Source organism: Centroberyx affinis, unplaced genomic scaffold (assembly GCF_046629955.1).
Source record: "Centroberyx affinis isolate AG114_WGS23_722 - 3 ecotype Tasmania unplaced genomic scaffold, CSIRO-AGI_Caff_v1 ptg007894l_1, whole genome shotgun sequence".
Lineage (NCBI taxonomy): Eukaryota > Metazoa > Chordata > Actinopteri > Beryciformes > Berycidae > Centroberyx > Centroberyx affinis.
The window spans coordinates 4635-21994 of NW_027283962.1; the positions used below are offsets into that span (position 1 = coordinate 4635).

Genomic DNA, 17360 nt, shown 5'->3' on the forward strand with positions numbered 1-17360 from the left:
ACACACACAGTGAGCCCTCGATAGTTAACCACAGAAGGATGGATGGCTGTGTGATAGCTGTTTTGCGGAGGAAGTGACCTTTCTTCTGTTTATTTAACATGGCTACATATGTGGAGTGTTATTCTACAGACAGAGGGAGGGAGGGAGGGAATGGGAGAAAAAGAGAGACAGAGAGGGTGAAAGAGAGAGCAGTGGTGTTTTTCTTTAAAGGAGGCCGTCATTAGTGTGAGCTGGTCTGTTGCTCAGCTACAGATGTGTGTTTAAATAAGGATGAGTAAACCATGTGGGAGACAACGTGTGTGGCTCTGCAAAATCTCTCTCTCTTTCTATCAGCCTTGGTCTCTCAGGCATCTCACATCTTTTCTCCCTCTTAGTAGCAGCAGCAGTAGTAGTAGTATTATTATTAGTAGTAGTAGTAGTAGTGGGGTCATAGCTGGGTTGGAGTACTTTCATTGTTGTAGATGTGTACCCATCCATTGTATTCAGTGTATATAAGGAGGCCTTGTGTCCGCTCCTACTGTAGGGCGTCGGTGACGAGAAGGACGTTTGGCCACAGTGGCATCGCCGTGCACACCTGGTACGCCTGTCCAGCCCTCATCAAGTCCATCTGGGCCATGGCCATCAGCCAACACCAGTTCTACCTGGACCGCAAGCAGAGCAAGGTCAGTCAGTCCCACCAGACATACACTCCAAAACACACAACACCACAGACATTTATAGAAAGGCATCAGGGATGTTCAAAGCTTTGTGTGCTAACTGTGACTCTGTGCACATTTGTGCACATTTTTACATAGTGATTTATTGAGCAAGTCTGTGCCTCTGGTGTTGGATGTAAAAAAAACCAAGCAGTGTAATGATATACAATGATTAACCCTCTCTGACCTTCTTCTCTGTCCAGTCTAAGATCCATGCAGCCCGTAGTTTGAGTGAGATCGCTATAGACCTGACGGAGACTGGAACTCTCAAGACCTCCAAACTGGCCAACATGGGCAGCAAGGGCAAGATTATCAGTGGCAGCAGTGGCAGTCTGCTCTCCTCAGGTTAGAGTGTGTGTGTGTGTGTGTGTGTGTGTGTGTGTGTGTGTGTGTGTGTGTGTGTGTGTGTGTGTGTGTGTGTGTGTGTGTGTGTGTGTGTGTGTGTGTGTGCATGCTCGCTGAAAACTGGAGAGACAGAAACAGCTGCTTTTGGAGAGAGGGCATTGATTCTGTGCTGAATGATTTCAGACACACACACCTACCCCACCCAGTCTCTTTCTGTATGTATAGAACACAACTCCCACCCTGCCTGTCACCCTGACCCATCCTCAAGAGGCCCCTGCCTCTAAATTTAGTGTGTGTGGGAATGAAGAGGGTAGCGGCTTAGAAAGGGGCGGTGTACAACTTTGCCGTAGCCTTTAGAACAATGCTTGTCTGTGTAGGACGAGGTAATGAGGTTAGACAGAGTGTAACAGGAAGACTTGTATGTGAGCCAAAGATGGAAGGAAAGATGTTTTTAAAATGCCCCTTTGACCCTAGACAGCCATGTAGTACTGTATATGCCCCATGCTAGACAAGCTAAGTTAATTTGAGCTAATATCAGGGTTCCCACAGGCCTTGAAAATCATGCAAAGTTTGTGGATTTGTGAAAAATGAAATAAGGCTTCTGAAAATGAATGGATGGCCTTGGACTATTTTTGATTTTTATTAAAATATAGCACCCAAATTCATCTGTATGCCTCAGCTCTATCCATCCCAGGATCAACACTTCACATCCAGAGGAAACCCCTGTGATGGAGATTTGTGTGATACAGCAGCAGGTTTAAAATTAGTAAAACATCTTAGGCTTCTATGATATTTAATTTTGACCAATGTCATGCCTTACCCCAAAACATGACAATTTTAGACCTTGAATTTCACCACACAAGTGAAAGTAATTGAAAAGTCCTTGAATTTCATGTCCAAGTGAATGTGGGAACCCTGTAATATGACCCCTCTTTGTTCTCTTACGAAATGGCTAGACATGCACCAGATTAAGACCAAAACAATGTACCATCTATGTTTGAAGAGTCAAGCATGTGTGCTGTACACGGCTGTGAGGTCAGCTATTTAGAGTGTAGCCCAGGCCAACACCTTACTAAATCAATTACTGTCTTCGTGAAGGTCTTCCACTGACACACAGCACCCTTGTCCAGCAGTAATGTCCTGCATGCTCTCCTCATTTTCATCTCTCCATAGCTAATTCTTCTAACCTGATCCGTTTCTCTTTACCTCTCCGTTCTCAGAGTATATAAATATCTCTCCTCCCTCCCTAATTCCCTCTTATCTCTCCAGCTATCTGTCCTCCCCACTCCTAATCTCCTCATCTCCCCCTTACTCTCCTCTCTGTACTTCTCTAGCTCCACCCCCGCCCCATATCATTACAGGGTGTCTCTGTCTTGTCTGTCTGTGTCTTATCAGTTGTCTCCTTCGTGTCGTGTCACTGTATTGATTTCATGACACACTGCTGGCTGGAGGCCATCTCTGCCCAGCAACAGTATCATGTCATACAAACTGTGATGTCATATTTATGCGCCTCACCTCTGACTGTGGCTGTCTTGACAGCCTGATCCGTAGAAAGTTTGCCAAATCAATTTGAAGCTCGTCCTGGTTGGAAGTGAGGCACCACAGAAAGACGTCTGATCAACACCAATTTGAATGCATTGCATCTGTAAGAAATGCCAGATGGTTAGTGCTAGGGATGTTTGTGTCTGGTTAAAGATAGATAAAGAATTGTCAGTAACATTGAAGTATAAATAGTGACACTCTCCTTATCTTGTAACAGAAAAGAGAGCTTTTTAATCTGTGTGTAGCAATATGTTTATCTTTGTACGAAGCTGCCAAGTAGTGTTGTATTGTTGCTGTGTTTGAGCGCAGAGTAAACCATGTAGGGTCAATCAGAGAGAAAAAAAAGACAGCGACAGAGAGAATGTGTGTGGGTGAATGTATGTGTTGCTATGAACAAGGCATGGTCCAAACAAGACTGGCACCATCTCGGGAACTTGGGTTTTGGAGCTTGTGCGTCACAGACTTTGTCCTAAACTGCCCCTTCCCCCAAACACACACACACATGCACAAACACACCACCAGAGCTAAGTCTCCTTATCGAAACGTTCCATTCACTTCCCTGTAAACATCCTGCGAGGCCAGCAGGTGCATACACAACCTCCCCTACCCCTCCTCAATCTGCCTCGGAAGAACAAGTCCTCACAACTCCAAACACACACACACGCACACACACGCTCCTGACTCCTGCGCTTACCTTGTGTGTTGTCTGTTCCCTGCAGGCTCCCAGGAGTCGGATAGCTCCCAGACAGCTAAGAAGGACATGCTGGCAGCGCTGAGGGCCAGGCAGGAAGCTCTGGAGGAAACCCTAAGACAGAGGCTAGAGGAACTCAAGAGCATCTGCATCAGAGAGGCGGTAAGACAATACACACAGACAGATAGGCGGGCGCACATTTTGGCAAATATTTTGAAACCCTGACTACTTTCTCACTCTTCCTTTTCTAACTGTATTTCTGTATCTGTCTCCTTATCTTCTTTTCCAGGAACTGACAGGAAAGCTCCCCAAGGAATACCCCCTGGACCCGGGAGAGGAGCCCCCCACAGTGAGGAGGAAGATCGGTACCGCCTTCAAACTGGACGAGCAGAAGATCCTGCCCAAGGGAGAGGTGAGGCCCCAACGCTCCGTTCTCCTCACTAGCACTTTCTATAGGACATATATTCATATATTCGCCTCAAAAATATTGCTGTGTAACGCAACCGATAACTGTACATTTTGTTGGACAAGTAGCTTTAACATTGAAAACCAATGTAAACAGTCATCCCCGGCCCCGGGTAATCACGTAGTTGAATGCCAATTGAGAGTGCTAATCCCCTTTGAGCCGACCCAGTGTTATGAATCCATGTGTCATCACATTAGGTATGGGTAAAACTTGTGTTTAACAGCTGGTAATACAAAATACAGCTCTAGGCTTGTTAGTTCAGTTCAGCTTGTTTAGTTCAACAGTAGCTCTTTTTAAAACAGAGTACACCCCATACTTAATACTCATATAACCACCTATTAGAGGACAGTTTTAGTCTTTGACGTTTAAATGGCATAGGGTGGTGATTGAGGTGATGATAAGTTAACTGATCCCTAATCATTTGTTAAGTAAGCAGAGGAAGTGGGACATTGAAAAGCCACAGAAAAAGAAGTCTTGGATCTTGTAAAAGTAGTTGTGCTGAATCTCTCTCTCTTGCTCTCTTTTTTTGTCCAATTTGTGCCACGGGTAGATTTTCCAGAGCTGCAGAACTTCTAAAAATAGTCTGGCTGTGTTCTCACCACAGGAAGTGGTGATAGTAGGATTGTGTGTGTGTCTGTGTGTGCACGAGCATGTGTGTGTGTGTCATTGAGGTTGTATGCATTGAAAAGAATCCAGGGACACAGTATCACAAAACCGCCCTGCAAGCAGAAAGATGTTTCTTTCTTTACACTGAATACTTCAAACTGAGCTCCTTTAGGACACGCACACACACACACACACACACACACACACACACACACACACACACACACACACACACACACACACACACAGAAGCCACTCTGGCAGTGGTGTGAAGGCACTGTTAGTGAGGGATTCCTCAGAACTGAGGTAGTCCAATAAGATGTTGACCTAAGTGAATACATCATCATTCTGTCCCTCCTGAGTCAAGTGAAATCATGTGTATATGTGTGTGTGTGTGTGTGTGTGTGTGCTCACACATGCACATTCATGCATGTGCACACATTACGTACACACAGTATACAGTGTGTGCGTCACAGGCTTGCCATGAGTTTATTTGCTTATCTATAATCACATTTAGAGTAGAGCGCTGTTATTTTAACACTCTGTTCTGGACCTTAGGTCACAGAGGCACACACACACACACACAACCATTCACTATATTACTATACTTACTATACTACTACAATACTGTATGTACTGCAGGGTATAGACACACATGTCCAGTACAGTAAACACTCACATATCCAATAAGGCTATAGCATGACAAAGCATAAGTCTGTTTTACACGGTTCATTTCAAAGTCTCTGCTCTCTGCCAATCCCTGGAGAAGTGGAGAGGAGGTGGAGAGGGATTGATGGTGGGGTGTTATTACTGAGGGACAGAGAGTCTCAATAGAGTATATCCAGTGGTGGGAAAGTGGGGGGCTGCAGTACAGATAGATGATTTCCTCAATGTGTTTTCTCTGGCAAGGCCAATTTATGTGTCTAAGCAAATGTGTTGCATGGGAGAGTTACAGTGTGAATACGTGTTTGCAAGCCAAGCCTTGTTTTTTTTGGCTTGAGTGTGGACTTTTGTCCCTAAAAATGTGAGCGAGTGCAGTATTATTTTGCTTGTTTCACTCAAATTGTGTGATGTCTGTGTGTGCGTGCATTCATGTTTGTCTATGGCCTTATCTTAGGAAGAGGAGCTGGAGCGTTTGGAGCGGGAGTTTGCCATCCAGTCCCAGATTACAGAGGCAGCCAGGCGTCTGGCCAGCGATCCTCATGTGACCAGCAAAAAACTGAAGAAACAGAGGAAGACCTCTTACCTGAACGCCCTGAAGAAACTCCAGGAGATAGAGAACTCTATCAATGAGTACCGGGTTCGCTCTGGCAAGAAGCCCACACAGAGGGCGTCGCTTATTATAGAAGGTACCAATATACTCCTACTCTACAGACTTTGCCAACATCAACATGGAAAGCATTCACAGCATTCTTCAAAAATCTCCTAACATCTGTAGGCTGTAAATGCCATGTGCACGGCAGTACTCTTCCAGGGTGTTGGTCAGAGCAGTAATAATAGTCCACACATTGGATGAGCAAAACTGTTTAGATACATTTAATACATGTAGAAATGAAACAGGTCTGAAGCTTTTCAGTGTGAAGTAGAATGCTTTTGCAATTGTGTGATCTCTAACCCCTGTTGTTGTTATTCTGTCCCATAGAGGCCAATATTGGTTCTGAAGACAGCTCCCTGTCTGACGCTCTGGTCTTGGACGACGGTGAGTCTCTATCCCTCACATTTTTTTAGAGATACCACTGATAATACTCACTGCTATATCTTATGCTGATTCTGCAGCTGGTAATGATGATGTATTTTCATATTTAAATGTTATCCTATCTAAATTAACGAGCGTGCTGTATTTAATCCAATGTTATTTTTTTTCAGATGATCCCCAAGTCACAGGTACTCCCACCTTCTCCCCAGTAGCATCCCCACACAAGGGCCTCCCTCCTCGGCCCCCATCTCACAGCCGGCCCCCTCCTCCACAATCCCTGGATGGCCTGCGACACCTGCACTACACACGCACCGACTATGATAAATCTCCCATCAAACCCAAGATGTGGAGCGAATCATCGCTGGATGAGCCGTATGAGAAAGTCAAGAAACGCTCCTCACACTCCAGGTATGAGGGAATTTGCCTTAACTAGCCCTTTAGGTCTTTGGCATGTGGATGTGCATATCTCTGGTATATGTAGGAATTATTATTGAGTGGTTTAATTAAATAATATGCCACCCAAGGCCCTGTGTTACAGTGAGTTTAGAACTCCTAAGAGGTCTTGATAGAGCCGTTGTGCCTAAAATCCTCTTAGTTGTTCTGAAATCACTGTAGGGCACAGCCTCTCGTAGCGTATTTCTGTTATCAGGTATTTTACAATGGCTTCAAATGTAACTCATCCAATCAGGATTGATGATTGAACTATCCATTTTGTAAATGATCATTTTGTCAACTTTTCTTTTGTCTGCTTACTGACTGTGTGATTGAATATGTTTTAAATGATGTATAGTTTCCCTGTCCGTCCCTCCAGTCACAGGCGTTTCCCGAGCTCTGGCAGTGCAGAAGCAGGAGGCAGTAACTCTCTGCAGAGCAGCCCCATCAGAAGCCTCCCTCACTGGAGTTCTCAGTCCAGTATGCCCTCGACCCCGGACCTGAGGACCAGGACCCCACACTATGTACACTCCACCAGGTCAGCCTTTCTACCTTCAACTGCTCACTATTTATTCAAACCTTGTTTCACTCTGGCAAACACAGTAGATTATATTTGGCGCTTGCAAAATTGACTGAATTGGGATTTGAACTCCCGTCTCTGGTGTGGCAAACTTAGCTACCAAGCTAAACTGTAAGTGATGTGGCAGTCTTGCTCATAGCGTCTTTATAGCTTTGTCCCACAGTGACACATGCACAGTAAAGTCATAGCTAAAAACACCTAGTAGTGCCCTTAGATGGACAAGTGGTTAAGACCCCCACTTGTGGATCCCCTGTCCTGTGTCTCCCCTATTCTGTCTTTCTCGCTACTTTCCCACTGTCTAAATAAAGACTAAGAATACCAAAGGTGAGTGGACTGCCCACTCTATTTTCAAGAAGAAAACACCTGGTATTGCCATAATATTACATTCACCATTGGATTCAATCTGTAGAACTGTTTTTGAACATTAACACATCCACTGCAGTTCAGCACCTATATGCAACCTATTCTTTGCCTCTGCATCTTTCAGGTCAGTGGACATCAGTCCAACCCGTCTGCACAGTTTGGCTCAGCACTTTAGGAACCGCAGCTCCAGCCTTGAGTCCCAGGGCAAGCTGTTGGCGTCCGACCCCGACACACACCCACACACCCTGGGCACGCTGGGCAGCCCCGACTTCTTCCTGGGCCCAGGCCGCAGCTCCAACGGCTCTGACCCGCTGGATGACTGCTCGTCCTGCACCAGCCAGAGCAGCTCTGAGCACTACTACCCCTCTGGTGGACCCCTGGCCCCCGGCAGCAACCCCAACTACTCCACTCTCGGAGAGGACTCACCCTCCAAAGCCAGGCAGAGGCAAAGGCAAAGGCACAGGTAAGGAAGGGGAGTGACAGCAGAGAAAGAGGCTTTATTGATGGCCCTGTTTTTGTGATATTATCTACAACATCTGTATATCAAGAAATATGCCAGCTCAGTGTTTCCTCTGTAATTTTATGCAGCTGTGGTGCTTGAGGGGATAATTATAGTTTTGTCCCATAACTGTCGCTGTTTGGGTCCAAGTTATCTTTCAAGTTGCTAAAAATGTTTTTTAATCTTTATAAAGTCATTACTTATAAAACATTTCAACTATACTTATTTTAGTTTTAGATTATAGCAAGACTAAATTACAATGCTAATTTTAATTTCACATTTTCTCTGGCAGTGGTAAACTGCTAAATGAATACGGAGGAAACACTGCAACTGTGTTTTGCTCTGGAATGGCAGAGATTGATGCCTGCGTTGCCTGCGGGCTCGCTCTCTCTCTGTCCAGGTCTGCAGGTCACCTGGGCTCCTCTAACTCCGGCTCCATGCCAAACCTGGCAGCTAAGAACGGCTCTGGGGGGGGCACAGGGGGAGGCGGGATAGGAGGGGGACACCACGGAGTCTACCTCCACAGCCAGAGCCAGCCCTCCTCCCAGTACCGCATCAAGGAGTACCCGCTCTACGTGGAGGGCAGCCCCAACCCCGTGGTGGTGCGCAGCCTGGAGAGCGACCAGGAGGGCCACTACAGCGTCAAGGCCCAGTTCAAGACATCCAGCTCCTACACGGCCGGGGGGCTCTACAAGGAGACCTGGGGGGGAGAGGAGGGAGGAGAGGGGAGCGGCCGACTCACGCCGTCCCGCTCCCAGATTGTACGGACTCCCTCGCTGGGGCGAGACGGGGGTGGAGGAGGAGGGGGGAGGGCGGCGGTGTCTGACGAGCTGCGGTGCTGGTACCAGAGGTCCTCAGGGAGCCTGAAGGAGAGGAGTCACTCACACTCGGGGTCCAATTCCTCCGACACAGGGTCACAGCAAGGCACTCTGGGACACGGTCGAGGGAGTAGGGTGGGAACACTCGCGAAGGGTTCACCAGGTGGGTACACTCATCTGTTTACACTCAGCCTTGTCTAGTCCAGATAGTTCTCTTTATTCAATGGTCCAAGCAAAGAAGAAACATCACTCTAGTTGAGTATTTCAGCATAAATAAATTCCCAGAGACCATAACTGTATTCTGCCCTACAAAAGAAAAATGCAGCAACTTAACTGTAATTTTTGTATGTCAGCATTCTGTCAGAGGAGGGTTAGAGGATAAAAAATAACCTCCTGTTAAGTCACCATTCTAACATTTTTTCATTACTTCAAAGTTCTCACTTTCACAGTTGTTATCTTTTGCTTTTGTGGGGCAGGGGGCAAGCTTATGGTAATATAGGCCTTCTTAGTTTAAAGTTGCAGTTTTCTAGAACAAGTTTATTTTCTATACAAAAACACACTGCCCCGTGTGAGGCTCGAACTCACGACCTTCAGATTATGAGACTGACGCGCTGCCTACTGCGCCAACGAGGCTTGTGTTTGGAGAGCAAAGCATGTGTGTGACGTGTGTGTAACATGATCCCCGAGCCAAATGGACTTTCAGTAACTGTGGCCACACCCCCCTGAACAGCATAGATGGAATTCCTCTGGCCCTTCACCTCATTGTTGCCTCTGTTATGTGTGTCTGTTCTGTGTCTGTGCACCCATGTGTCTCTGTATATGTTTATCTGTTTGTTTTGTCTCTCCTGTTTACTGTGTTATACTAACTGTGTCAGTTTTCCCCATAGCTGCATCCCCTCACAGCCAGAGGAGTATGACCCCCTCCAGCGAACAGGCAGCCACACCCACACCCCCCTGTAGCCCACAGCACATTCTCAACTGGCAGAGCGGGTAAGATATACACCAATACACACACAGGGGCACAACAGGGTGAAGAGACGTTTGTAGCCCAGATATGAATGAATGAATTAAGGACAAACAGCATCTTGCTCTCCTCTGCATCTTGGCTTCTGCTTCTCTTTCACAGTCTTTATCTAATCCTAATCCTAATATACTCACAAGCTTTACATGTCTGTTGTATCTGTATCAACTGATTACACTGTCATTTGTTTAAGGTCTTTGAATCAACTCGGTTCCAATCCTAAGGATGTTTTCGATATGTTCTGGTGTTATTAACATCTGTTTTTCAACTTTTCTCTCAATCAAAATATATCACTCCTCCTTTTGACTTTTCATCCACTCTTACTCCTTCCTCTCTGACCGTTTCCCTTACCTCATCTCTGTTCCTTGTTTCTTTGTTCTGTTCCCTCTCTCCATCTGTTCTCATTGTCACCCCGTTTTACCTTATCCTCACATACCCATTTCTCATTCCCTAATATCGTCATTTCCTCTCTCTCTCTCTTTCTTCCACTCTCATCCTGTACTAACCCTCCTTTCCTTGTGTGTGTGTCCTTTCTCCTGGTTTAGAGGCACAGCAGACAGCTCTCCTACTGAGGACGTCTGTCAGTCTCCCCCTCAGCCCAGCTCTGATGCATAGAGGTACTGTCTGTGGGCTCTGCCTCCTAGTGGTCTAAACTTAGAGGGTACTATAGGGGCAAAAACACAGCAGCAACAATGACAGAGACTTGGAAAAACACTCCTTGAAGCACACAGACAATGCGACACACAATCAAACTTTTATTTATGGAAAATTTGCTTTAGAAATCTGGACTGTAGTAAAGACGTTGCAGTAGAGTTAAGTACTGTACTTGATTTAATTAGAAGTCACTAATATGACAAACCAGCAACTACTGGGGGCTGAAAATGGGGAGGGTTCACTATTTCTCGCTCTTTGGTGGTGGAGGCATCTGTGCCATTTACTCTTTCTCTGGCTGTATCTGTATCTGGACTCTGCATGTGCTCTATTCTGTGTTTTGGCTGTGGATGCTTCTCTGTGGCTCATCTCCTACAGATTTCACTAATAGAAATACTTTTAACCATGTATCTGTTGAATCAGACAACATTCTCTAACAAAGAATCTCGTTGGCAAATGAACATTTGCAACCATATAGGTGATTAGCATTTGTTATGTTTGATTAATTAATCTCATGAACCAATAGAAGGAGAGGAATAATTGTCCTCTGCAGTGTGTCTGATCCTGGTCTCTGTCTCTCTCTGCAGGACTTTCAGTGACAGCTGTTTTCTCAGCAGCCCCCTGTGTTCAGAGTTGGCAGATGTGCAGTGGTACGGACATGACAAGGCCAAACCTGGAACCCTGGTCTGAGACCTTCCCGCAGGGCCCTGAAACATCCCATCGCCCTCTCCTACTGCCTCTCCACTGTCCCTCACTACTACCCATCGACAACTGACAACCTCGTCCTTAAGGCCCTACAAAACCCCTGCCCCGACCGGCCCGGGCCGGCGGCCTGGACACGAGCCTCCCTCCTCCCTAACCCCTCCCTCTATCCTGCTATCGACACACCTCTCCTTTTGCTCCCTCCATCACAGCTCAGCTGAGCAGGGACACACTCGCTGGGCTCTGATAAGGGACTATTTCGCAGGGCAGATGGGAAACCATGGCCTCAGCTGTTGAACTGTTACCCCACAGTACCACAGAGCCCTCTCCATGCTCACAACACAGGGAATGAGGCACAGGAGGCTAAGCTTGGTGGGGAGAGAGCACAGAAAAAGATATAACATACACACTCAAACTCACCAAAACCAACATCAGCCATCCCAGGCTCTGTCTCATATCTTACCTTTGACCCCTGACCTTAGCGAAACCAATGTACTGCCACCCAATCAGAGGATACCTGCTGGATTTGAGCCACCAGTTTATACCCATTTCCTGGCCCAACTGATAAGTGTGTGTTGGCTTTCATTAGTCCCATCGATGTTGTTTGTCTTTTTGGTTCATTTCTTCCTGCGTATTTGTAAAAAGACTAAATGACACATACAAGACTTTTTAAAAAAAAAATCTGTATTAACTGATGGACAAACATTGAGATGACAAAAAATTCAACTCCTCTCAGTCTATCCCACAACCAAAGACAACCACCAGATTGACTGGTCTCACCAGGGTCCCTGGGCTGGAGCCCATACAGACTAATTTGCCACCACACCACCACACAAGCAACTGTCAATCAACTGAAAGAGAGTGAACTCAGAGTGACAATACCAGGATGGATTCTGGGACACTGTCTGGGCTATTGACAAGGACTATAGCAATAACATGCATTGTAGAAGTATATGAACTGGTTGGAAATTACAGAGTGAATTGAAGCAGGCATTTTGACACGCTCTGCCCTGTGATGCTGGGAGTAAAGGATCATCAGTGCATCATAGAGATAATTTGGACTGGTGGCTATTGGGTTTGGCAGTAAATACAATCTATGCTTACTTCAATGACTTCATCGTTCATGTTTACTTAATGTCCTTGGTCTTTATGAGATTCCTCTGTCCACACCAATTTGTTTGACGATATGGTGAATAGTGAACGGTAGTGGAGCCAGGAGGTGGAGGGTCGGGGTGAGGGGGCAAAAGGGGTTGTTGGCCTCATCCAGTCATGTAGTTCCATTTCATTTTGCTGTAATTTACACGTAAAAACAACTGGTCCTGATTCCACCCCTTGCACGACTTCAGCTCCACCCCTGGAAGTGAAAGGTGATTCACTGCAGACATCTGTGTGAGTCGCTCATCGGTTCACATTGAGGTGGCTCAGTGGTAAATCTCTACAGTGAATCATATTTCCTCTCCACAGTATCTCTCTTTCTCTTGCTTTAGTCTTGGCTCTATACTGGTCCTCACCATGTTGTGTATCTGTCAGTCCCTTTGTTGCAGTGTAAAAAAAAAAAAAACTGACTGCATGTCGTTGCCCATCTGTCTATCTGCCTGTCTTCCTGTCCGTCCGAGAGGAGAATGTGGCATCCCTACTGAACAAACATACAGCCAGTCTGAACTCATCCTCTCTCTTCTTACACCGCGCTGGCCAAAACAAACACAGTGACAGTCAATGCATCATTTTATGGGCACACACAAACACTAGTTTATCAGTGCCAAATATGTTGGTGCTTTAAGTTTGTACTGTGATTCAGCACTGAAACAGACACTCCCTCAAGCTACAGATCTCCTCAAATCCCCCCAGTCTATAGCCATTGTATAAATCTCTACAGACTCTACAACTGGGTATCGTGTGAAGCTCTGGCACTTACAGTTGTTTAGGAAGTATTCATTCTTAGTTTGGTCTTAAAGCACAACATATACATAGCGTCTATGAGGGCTGGATTAACAATCAGTATGCTCTCATTCTCTCCTCACAACGTTTTAATGGTGAGTTGTATCGTAGTCCATGACATCAGAGGAAACTGAAACATACCCAAAACACACACACACACAGAACCTCCCGTTCAGCAGCAATCTCACCCCGAAGGTAAACAGGGAGTTATCTCATAGTGCTCTTATTATTTGTAGATGGACTTTGATGGATTTCAGGTGGAGGCTAATTCTGTTATACCCCCACTGTCAGGACAGAAGAGAAGCCATACCCAGAACTGAGGAAAAAAAACATATAACGTAATCTTCAGATTGTCAGAAGAGGGTTTTAAAAGCACACCAGGTTTTGTACAGAGGAGTGAGGACTCTGCATGTCTTACCTGTCCCCAAATCAGTAGCTCTCATCTTCCCCTGTCAAATTATTATGTTGAGAATTATTTATCATTGTGTAATTGTTGCACAAAATTTGAAATGATCAGATGTTATTATGGGAAACTCCACGTCAGCGATAGAGGGAGGTGGTTGTGTGTTTTCACTGAAAACACTATTACTTTTGGATAGGTGGTGTGAATGGTCGGTTCTCCGAGAGTTATCCCATCCATGCCTGGTCAAATTTAATAAGTCTGTACCCCAGAACACACCCAGCCATACCTGGCTCCCATGCTATTTCATAGCAGTGTATCCAGCTGTTACAAAGCCCCTCATCCGAGTACAAATCCGACCCTGCTTTACTCACTCAAACTCTTCGCCCATGGTTTGTGTGCTAACCATTTCCCCCACTACTGCTGTCTGACACAATAATCCCGTGCATGCCCTGCAGATCCAGTGACAAAGAAAAACCCAAAAGACATCCAGCATCCACCTTCGACACCCTGACATGAGCTCGTCTTGCTACATAATATTGCCCCCCCCGCCCCCCCCAAAATGTCCTATTTTGACCGTGTGGTAATCTCTGACCTCTGAGCCCAATGTGATGAAGTGTGATGTATCCTTCCTCTGTAGTTCCAAACGCACCATACTTTCTGTGCTCCATAGAAATGTATGAGGTTTTTTTATAGTCCCAAGAAAAATGAACTAACTCTTTTATCAATCTTTTCCTGTATGTACGGAGGGGCACTGTAAGCTTTTGTGGGGTTTTTAACATTCACCACTGTTTTAACAATGTTCCATTTTATATGAACCAGTATTGTTTTTTTAGTTCTGACATTGTAACAACCCTTTCAGGTGCTACAAAATGACCAGTTACTGCTTTGTCACGTAGGATCTAGACTACTCTTCATTGTTATCAATAGATTCAATACCAGATGTGCAAAAGCTTATTTTAACAGACAGTTTAATAGTAGAACACCCCCCTCTACCAGACAATAGAGCATGTAACTTGATTTTATTGGTTCTGTTCAACTGTAACCAGACATTAAAGGTGTTGTAGAAAAAATGTGGAATTGACAAAAAAACAAAAAAATAACTGAATTCCACAGTTAATTTATTCTTTTTTCTATTAAGAATTTGTATAGTAACTTTACATTTTTCAAAACTGTGTTGTTGGCAACTGATGATGAATTTTCCAGATGAGAAGACTTGGTGGTTCTTGAGATTATGAAAAATAAATTATTGCTGAATGTTCTCAAGATGACGCCTATGTCATTTTTTCCCACGGCGCAGCCAAGGGCATCACATGGCAAATTCAGGTCAGTCAGTCAGTCAGGTAACGCTTTGTGAGATGTGGCTTCGTTAGATGGCCTCTAGTTTTCCGGCTGGGCGGTGTTTGGACCTTCGCGGCAACGACAGTGCTTAAAAACGGAAAACTCCACTCAACCGGGAAGCAGGGACACATTAAACAAAGCCCAATCAAATGACAAGCACAGACAGTTTAATCTGAGCCGCGGAGCTGACTGGTTGTGTTGTAAAAAAGTTGAGAAAGAAGAAACTAGACAATTTTTACTATAATAGGTAAAATGTGTTCAAGTGAATTTTAAAAAGTTGAAGGAAGAGAGAAGACGAGGAAAATGGTGGAATGAGTAGAAAGCTCCATTTTCTGAGTACCGCGGTGAAATTGATAATTGCCTTAAAATAGAGACATCGAAACAGGAAGCTATGCTGAAGTTGTGTGGACTATTTGTTTAAGTGACAAAGTATTCGCTTCGTAGCTGCTGTGGATAATTTGCTGGTGGAACAATGGCGGACTAGTGTTTAAGAAATGGTCATAGAGTGAAAGCAATAGAGGCTTCGATAGCACTGCGAGTTTCAAAAGAAGACATAATTCTACTACTACTACTACCCATAAGCAACTTATGGGTCCATGTCACTATTAAATCATTACATACTGACTGACTGGGTATTGTGTCCACAATGCCAATCTGCCATTCACTGTCAATGGAGCAACCTAAACAAGAGGCCTGAGAGGCTGCAATGTCTTAATTAAACACCAGAGGGTGATGTTGTCTATGTTGTTATCAACCTCTTTCCATTTGGAATATTATGGTGAATGTGTATTTATCTCTATTTGTCTCTGTTGCTTTGTTGGCATGATAAGACGTGGTTCACATTATCAAAGCAGAGTACAGCAGCATTTACACCAACTCATTTACGCCCTAGATCATAAGAATATGAATTTTATGAATGATTCAATAGGCTGAGGTTCTGAAACCGAATGCTGAACCCCCAAAAAGTGTAGGTGTCACTTCAACTAGATGAGGTGCATTTGTTACACTGCAAAATATATCATTCATCCTAACACCTCTCTTACATTTTTTGACTGTTACAATGAAAAACAATATAAAATATATATATACTGAATATATCAAATATGTAGTACAGCCGAACTAGTAATTACACCGCATCTAGATGATCTATGTTAAGAAAAGGTAAAGATGTTGATGTATTTCAGATGTTTTAGCCAAAACAGGAGTCGAACACACACACACCATCTGTGTGTTCGACTCCTGTTTTGGCTAAAACACGTGGCTCACGGAAGGGCTGTTGTGGGTGGACTTGGCGCGTTCGACTCCTGTTTTCCACCCTGCTTTGCAAACCGGAGGAACTACAACTTTGATGGCGATTTGTATCAAGCTGCATGGCGCGGCTCTAGGGAATTGTAGTTTCTAAAAATTATTAGTGTTTTTCCTAGAATTGGAAGTTGTAAATACTGAATTGAGAGTACACTGAGGAGTTTAAGGGGATGGTAAACTCATTTGTGTAATCAGATTTTAAATATGTAATTGTTAAATGGGTGAAAGTTTATTTTAACCATATTTTGCCCATATTTGACAGCGCAAGTACTAAGGCGGTACAGCTTCGACTACAACTGACACTGACACCGTGGTGTATATACTAAGGGTTATATACTAAAATATTTAATTAAAAATGCAATGTGTTCTGGTAGCCTACTGGTTTGAATCCGGCTGTGGACTTTTGTTGCATGTTGCCCCCCATCTCTCTCTCTCTCCCTTTATTTTTCCTGTCTTTTAACGTTGAACATTCACATTTAGACCATGTTTCACCGGTGTAATATCCCGGTGAAATATGGTCTAAATGTGAACGTTCAATCAACGTCTTCAAATAGCCTAGTCTGTGAAAAAACTTTCACTTTTGAACCTGTTTTGAACGTCTTTTCACCGGTGATCATAGTCTCTTTTTTTTAAACGTCTTTTCAACTGAAAAATGCTCACTGGGAAGAGAAAGCTTCTTACCATGTCCATCAAGCATCCTATACTAAGCTGTCAAGAGGTTCCCAACGAGAGCCTCTTACCACGGTCCAAACAACAGCTGCACCAGCGCCTCGGGGAGCGCGGTAACGGTCTGACCGCAACCATGGTTTTTTATTCCCTGAGCTGCTGCAGAATTCTGATTGTGACGTCATCAGTGCAGCTGAGACAGCTCTGATTGGTAGAGCAGAGTCCAGCGCCATCCAATGATGTCATAATCAGTTAGAATGGCGAAGCGAAGCCGTGTTCTGATTGGTGGAGGAGAAACAGCGGGCCAAACCGCCGATTGAATGACAAAAATGAGTTTGGATTATTTGAAATGACATTTAGCCTATTATGTAGAATTTTATAGGCTATCTGTTTGGAGTAGGCTACAAGTCATACTTTTCAAGACTAATGTGTTCAACGGAGGGCCAGGCCTATGATATTAAGGAATCAATGGATGAATCAATCAATAAATAAATGCAATAACAAATACAGCAATAAAAGAATGAATGCATCAGTGAATCAACGAATAACCAATAATAATGACCACCACTGGATGATCCATGACAGGGTGCAGTCATCGATTGC

At 44.6% G+C, this 17360-nt stretch overlaps 1 protein-coding gene and 1 non-coding gene across 4 annotated transcripts; one reads left to right on the top strand and one right to left on the bottom strand.

Moving 5' to 3' along the window:
• Positions 1–523: 523 nt before the first annotated feature.
• frmd4a (FERM domain containing 4A) lies at positions 524–14664 on the top strand. 3 transcript variants are annotated; one of them, XM_071514035.1, is made up of 13 exons: positions 526–662; positions 899–1040; positions 3302–3435; positions 3563–3685; positions 5463–5694; positions 5988–6044; positions 6212–6449; positions 6832–7011; positions 7541–7879; positions 8316–8896; positions 9621–9723; positions 10300–10371; positions 10993–11103. In XM_071514035.1, exons 1-12 carry the CDS (start codon positions 615–617, stop codon positions 10367–10369), a joined length of 2247 nt encoding a protein of 748 aa, XP_071370136.1. In that variant the 5' UTR covers positions 526–614; the 3' UTR covers positions 10370–10371; positions 10993–11103. The 3 variants fall into 3 exon arrangements, with proteins under 3 accessions (XP_071370137.1, XP_071370138.1, XP_071370136.1); XM_071514036.1 differs by lacking the exon at positions 10300–10371 and having other exon boundaries at positions 524–662; positions 10993–14664; XM_071514037.1 differs by lacking the exon at positions 10300–10371 and having other exon boundaries at positions 524–662; positions 6853–7011; positions 10993–14664.
• trnam-cau (transfer RNA methionine (anticodon CAU)) lies at positions 9294–9366 on the bottom strand. The gene has a single exon. It is a non-coding gene; the product is annotated as a tRNA-Met (tRNA).
• Positions 14665–17360: the final 2696 nt, after the last annotated feature.

Excerpts from the sequence above, each read along its gene's own strand:
- frmd4a (XM_071514036.1), top strand. The coding sequence starts at position 615 with ATGGCCATCAGCCAACACCAGTTCTACCTGGACCGCAAGCAGAGCAAG. Across the intron at positions 663-898 it reads TGGACCGCAAGCAGAGCAAG|TCTAAGATCCATGCAGCCCG; the intron begins GTCAGTCAGTCC and ends TTCTCTGTCCAG. Across the intron at positions 6,450-6,831 it reads AAACGCTCCTCACACTCCAG|TTTCCCTGTCCGTCCCTCCA; the intron begins GTATGAGGGAAT and ends AATGATGTATAG.